Source organism: Scardinius erythrophthalmus, assembly GCF_964197995.2.
Source record: "Scardinius erythrophthalmus genome assembly, chromosome: 1".
NCBI classification, from domain to species: domain Eukaryota; kingdom Metazoa; phylum Chordata; class Actinopteri; order Cypriniformes; family Leuciscidae; genus Scardinius; species Scardinius erythrophthalmus.
Window position 1 is genome coordinate 79659693 of NC_138221.1, and position 6065 is coordinate 79665757.

General features: G+C 40.2%; 1 protein-coding gene across 1 annotated transcript; it reads right to left on the bottom strand.

Annotated features, from left to right (window-relative positions):
* Positions 1-4080: 4080 nt before the first annotated feature.
* Positions 4081-5124, bottom strand: LOC308691515 (trace amine-associated receptor 13c-like; the record flags this gene model as incomplete). Its single annotated transcript, XM_081366835.1, has 1 exon — positions 4081-5124. Exon 1 carries the CDS (start codon positions 5083-5085, stop codon positions 4081-4083), a length of 1005 nt encoding a protein of 334 aa, XP_081222961.1. The 5' UTR covers positions 5086-5124.
* Positions 5125-6065: the final 941 nt, after the last annotated feature.

The window sequence follows — 6065 nt, forward strand, 5'->3', positions numbered from 1 at the left end:
AGATTTCCACCCAACACATTTCCACCCTACACTACACCTGCCAGATTTCCACCCAACACATTTCCACCCTACACTACACCTGCCAGATTTCCACCCAACACATTTCCACCCAACACTACACCTGCCAGATTTCCACCCAACACATTTCCACCCTACACTACACCTGCCAGATTTCCACCCAACACATTTCCACCCTACACTACACCTGCCAGATTTCCACCCAACACATTTCCACCCTACACTACACCTGCCAGATTTCCACCCAACACATTTCCACCCAACACTACACCTGCCAGATTTCCCAACACTACACCTGCCAGATTTCCACCCAACACATTTCCACCCAACACTACACCTGCCAGATTTCCACCCAACACATTTCCACCCTACACTACACCTGCCAGATTTCCACCCAACACATTTCCACCCAACACTACACCTGCCAGATTTCCACCCAACACATTTCCACCCAACACTACACCTGCCAGATTTCCACCCAACACATTTCCACTCTACACTACACCTGCCAGATTTCCACCCAACACATTTCCACCCTACACTACACCTGCCAGATTTCCACCCAACACATTTCCACCCTACACTACACCTGCCAGATTTCCACCCAACACATTTCCACCCAACACTACACCTGCCAGATTTCCACCCAACACATTTCCACCCAACACTACACCTGCCAGATTTCCACCCAACACATTTCCACCCAACACTACACCTGCCAGATTTCCACCCAACACATTTCCACCCAACACTACACCTGCCAGATTTCCACCCAACACATTTCCACCCAACACTACACCTGCCAGATTTCCACCCAACACATTTCCACCCAACACTACACCTGCCAGATTTCCACCCAACACATTTCCACCCAACACTACACCTGCCAGATTTCCACCCAACACATTTCCACCCAACACTACACCTGCCAGATTTCCACCCAACACATTTCCACCCAACACTACACCTGCCAGATTTCCACCCAACACATTTCCACCCAACACTACACCTGCCAGATTTCCACCCAACACTACCGTAAGTGTGTCACCACACACACCTGGCTCTACCTCACCTGTGCAGGGATTCAGACCGTTTTCATTCACACAAGCACTTTTCCAGGATGACATTTGAAGTTCTTGACAAAAAACATTAAAAAGCTGTTGTTTGGGCTGTATCTTTATATTTTATATTTATTTCATTTTTTTTATTATACTTTGTGTTCAAAGACTGTTGAAGTACACCTGTTTTTGAGGTGTTAAATGTGTTACATTTGTTGTTAGGCGGCTTCAATATTGTATGTGGAAAACAATTAGTGGAAAATAAGGTCTGTTTTGTTTTTAATGGACTGTCAAACCCTTTAAGTTTGTTGTACAAAATATTTTCTGTAAAGGAAGCCCACCTACTTTTAAGTTATGAGGTCAGGTCATGCCAGTAGCTTATTCTTTAAGTTACCAGTGTTGACACTGGTAATGCTCCTGAAGTTAGTTTGTTAAATTGTGCTGAATCATTACTCAGGCAGGTTGTGAACTTGTGACTTTTTGTGCAGTGGCTGATTCAGTCCCAGCAATGTGAATAATGTATTCAATACAAAGAGTTTGAAAATTGTACATGTCTGAGTGAGTGTTTATTTAACATAAGACAATGCCGTGTGTGAACTGTAGATGCTGTAAACTCACAAGGACATGACAACCACATACATCATTTTCATATAAAATTGCCTTAATTGATTTCCTGCAACAAAACAACAACTTTTAACTTAAGGCACTTAACAGTTTTTCACATGTTCAGGGTTACACTTTATAGACCATAAGCAGGTTTGACTGGTATGTAACATACCCTCATGTACTAGACAGAGAAGACAGTGGCCAACATATAGATGTCCTTGGTTGTCCTTGTCATGCTGAATTGCCTTATTGACTCTGTTCACGTCCATCATCTCCTTGGTGGCCTCACAGTAGTTATGAAGCACAAAACAGGCATAGATGACAAAGGGAAGGTCGTTTAGATTAATGTCCATCGCCCTTCTCAGTGCTCCAAATCGTGCTTTCAGTCTGCCAAAGGCGCATTCAATAACCATTCTGGCTCGACATAAGGAGAGTCCAAAATACTGTTCCTGAACAGTGCTTCCCCCATTTGCATACTCCTTCATCAGGTAGGGAAGCAAAGGATACGCTGGGTGCCCTAGAAGTAAAACTGGAATGGACTCCTCATGTTCTAAAATTTGTTTTTTTGTCAAATGTGTGTTCAGCATTGAATTTGCAAACATACGGGCGTCATGGACACTACCTGGCCATTTGACTACGACATCAATAAATGAATATTTGTAGTCACGTGTGGCTTGTATGTTAAGAGAAAACCTCCCCTTTCTGTTCAAGTAATCCATAGCATTTGTAGATGGCTGCTTAATTTCTACGTGGGTCCCATCCACGGCACCAATGCACTGAGGAATGCCATGGGCTCGGTGAAACCCCGCTACAAGTTCCAGTGACAGGTAACTGTATATACACAGGGCCCAAGTGGACAGTAATTGCTTCACATACATGCCGTACTATTTTCGACACCACCTCTCTTGATAATCCAAAGGCGTCTGCCGTCTTGCGTAATCTCCCCTCGTCTGCTAAATAGTACAGTGTGCAGGCAACTTTTTTGACAACACTGACAGGCGATCTCATTACAGTTGTCTGCCCTTCAATGTGCGGGCGAAGCAGCTCACTCAAAGTCAACAGCGATGTCCTCGACAAACGAAAATTCTCTCTCCATTCTTCAGCAACAACCACTTCTTTCTCAAAGCTGTCCCACCAACTAGAGCTCCGACCGGGTCTCGTCCAAAACCGGCGACCGGCGACAAAAATGTTCGGTTTCAGTGACCTGATACTGCGTTTCCGTTTGGACGAACGGCCGAACGGCGTAAAAAAAGTCACGGTTATAAAAATACCCGTGTCCGTGTGGACAAGGCCTTAGACACTACAAATAACATACAAAAGAAAAAAGAAAAAACCTAAATAAATAGTATAGGAGAAAATAGGGACTGAAGAGATGTGGGGGGAGGGTTATCTTATATTATCTTATTATATTATCTTCTATTATTATCTGACTATCTAAAAAAGAATTTATCTATAGAGAGTGCTGACAATGGTAATTGTTACATAGGAGAAAAGATAGAAATAAAAATAAAAATTGACTAATACAATGTTGGCAGTATGATGGTAGTGAGGAGTGGTGGTGGTGATGGTAATGAAGATGGTAATAAATAATAAATGGTTACTTTGCTTATGCACACACACACACACACACACACACACACAGACACACACACACACACACACACACACACACACACACACACACACACACACACACACACACACACACAAACTGTGATTTCTAATCCAGGAACCATGTTTGAGAACTTTGAGAGCCCTGGTGGAAGAGTGGGGTAACATCTCACAGTAAGAAAAGGCCAGTCTGCTACAGTCCATGAGGATGATCTGTGGGACTTACAGCAGCTCCTGCCTACACCAGATATGACTGCTTATTTTCATATTGTTCAGGGACTCATTGTTCCATTTCTTTTCATCAAATGTCTGTGGAACTTGTTTATTTTATGTTTATGTTGTTGAATCTTTTTATGTTCATACCAATATTTATACATTAAGACATTTTCTGGAAATAAAAGCAGTTGAAAGTTAGAGGACATCACTTTTTTTTTACCGAGTTTAGTTCTGTATGACTGTCCCTTTTTTGTCATTATGTTTTTGATAACACAGATGCAACATGACTTATGAAAGTGATTAAGCATAAAGCACATAATATCTACATTTACCATTTATTCCAGTACATTGAGGATTTATGCTGCTTGCTCAGTTTATTAAATGAGCTAATTTAATACAATTTATGAACATTGTGTCGATTTATTTCAAAGTGTGTGGAAAGTTAAATTGAACATCAAATGCAGAAAACATACTCTCTGAAATAAAACAAAGATACATGTAGTGTAAATTACAAATATAAATCCTACAAAGATAATCATATCCTTTATGAGTGACAGCTTTACCAGTTTAATTACAATTGATGCTCTGTAAAAATATCGACCAGAGAGGATGCTGGCTGAAATATTTTCAGAGTTAAGATGTGTTTAACTGTCTTTTTAAACCAGGGGTAAAATAAAGCATAGATCAGTGGATTCAGACCTGAGTTTGTGTACAAGACCCATGCTAAAACATTTATGGTTGTGGAAGAGATTACTGTCATAGAACAGATATAGTATGGTATAAAGCAAAGCATATAAACTATCACAATGATTCCTAATGTCAGAGCAGCTTTACTCTCAGATTTCCTCCTCAATGAACCTTCCGTTACACATTTACCACCCTTCATCAGAGAGTTTATAACTTTCACTTGCTGATGTACTACATAGAAAATCCTCAAATATAAAGATATGATAAGGGTACATGGAAAAATAAAAGACATGAACATATCAGTAACTCTCCAAGCAAATCTTATCGGAAGAGAACACTCTCCATAACACAAGTCTGTTCTGAGTGAAGTGTCAAAAAATCCATTATCAATTACAATGGTAGTGGTATAAGTTGAGAAACAAACCCAGCTCAGACAGATGCTTATTAAAGTTTTAGTTGTGGTTATTTTCTGTGGGTACAGTAAAGGGTGACACACAGCCACATAACGATCAACAGCAATTAAAACCAAATTACTGAGAGATCCTGAGAAAGCCAGTCCAAGGATTATCATAAACAGTTCACAGAAAGTGTCTCCAAAATACCAACACGTCTCAATCTGCCTAGAGCCCTCTACGGGTATAATAAGTCCAATAAGCATGTCGGCCACAGCCAGAGAGAGAATAATCAGGTTTGTTGGAGTGTGAAGCTTCTTGAAGTGAGAGATAGAGATGATCACCAGCAGGTTCAGAAACAAAGTCCATGCTGTCACCAATGATAAAAACGTATACTTGATATTGTATTCATATTTAGAGCGTTTTCCCTTGATACATGATGAGTTGATGGCAGGAAAGCAGTATTGAGTCTCATGATCCTCTGTCTCATAGGCCATGAGTGAGTCTCCTCATGTTAGGAGTTTGTTCTGCTCTCTTTCTTGTCATATCATTTATACAGTGTCTGAATCAGACGGCCCACCCATCTACTGCCCACTGATGATGTAACATTCAAATGTTTTTTTTTTTTTTTTTTTTATCTTTTTTTTTTTTTTTTAACATTAGCTTTGAAATGCAATTAATTTCTTAAATCCAGATTATAATTCTCTTACACTGGTCAAAAGTTAAAGCATTTTTTGTTTTTTGTTTTTGCATCATTTCTTCGCTGTCTTGGTATTGTTTAGTATTTCCACATGAAAGCAAAGCACAGGTGGAACTGAACTGAACACAGGTGTGGTGGATTTTGCTTTAATCAGTAATCAGCCACTGTAGATCACCCTTCCTTTGAGCGGCTCCTGGAACTCATCTGAGGGGTCCCTTGGTGAGGTTAAGATGATTTCTGTGAATTAGGAATGGGGTCCAGAAATAGAGGGGTTATGTCATCCATTGGAACTCAAGAATGCTTGAGCTGTCCATAACCCTCCCAGTTTACCCTGTAAAATAACTATTGCAATGTAATAGGTGGGCAATAACTGTCCCCTATACAGAACACATTATCAAAAATGGTGAAATAATCTTTATAGTGTACAGTGAAAAAGCTATTGAATTGAACATATGTGTAATAAAAAGGTTTCAGTTCCCAATGACATCCATTATATGGACAAAAAAATACATTCTACAAAATATCTCTTACTGGTTTGGTAAGACACGAGTGCGAGGGCTTTTTACAATACAGATGTCAGGGTTCTGTCACTTCTGTCTAGTCTATTTCTTGGTTTTGTGATAGAGCCCTGACACTCCTGTTTTGTCTTGTCTGTGGGCCTTGTTTCATGCTGCTTGTGTTTATTATTAGCTGCGTGTTCATGTCTCGTTTTGTGTTAGCACATGGCTTGTGATTTGTTTTATTTGCAATGTGCTTGAGTTTTTGTCAAGTTTGGTG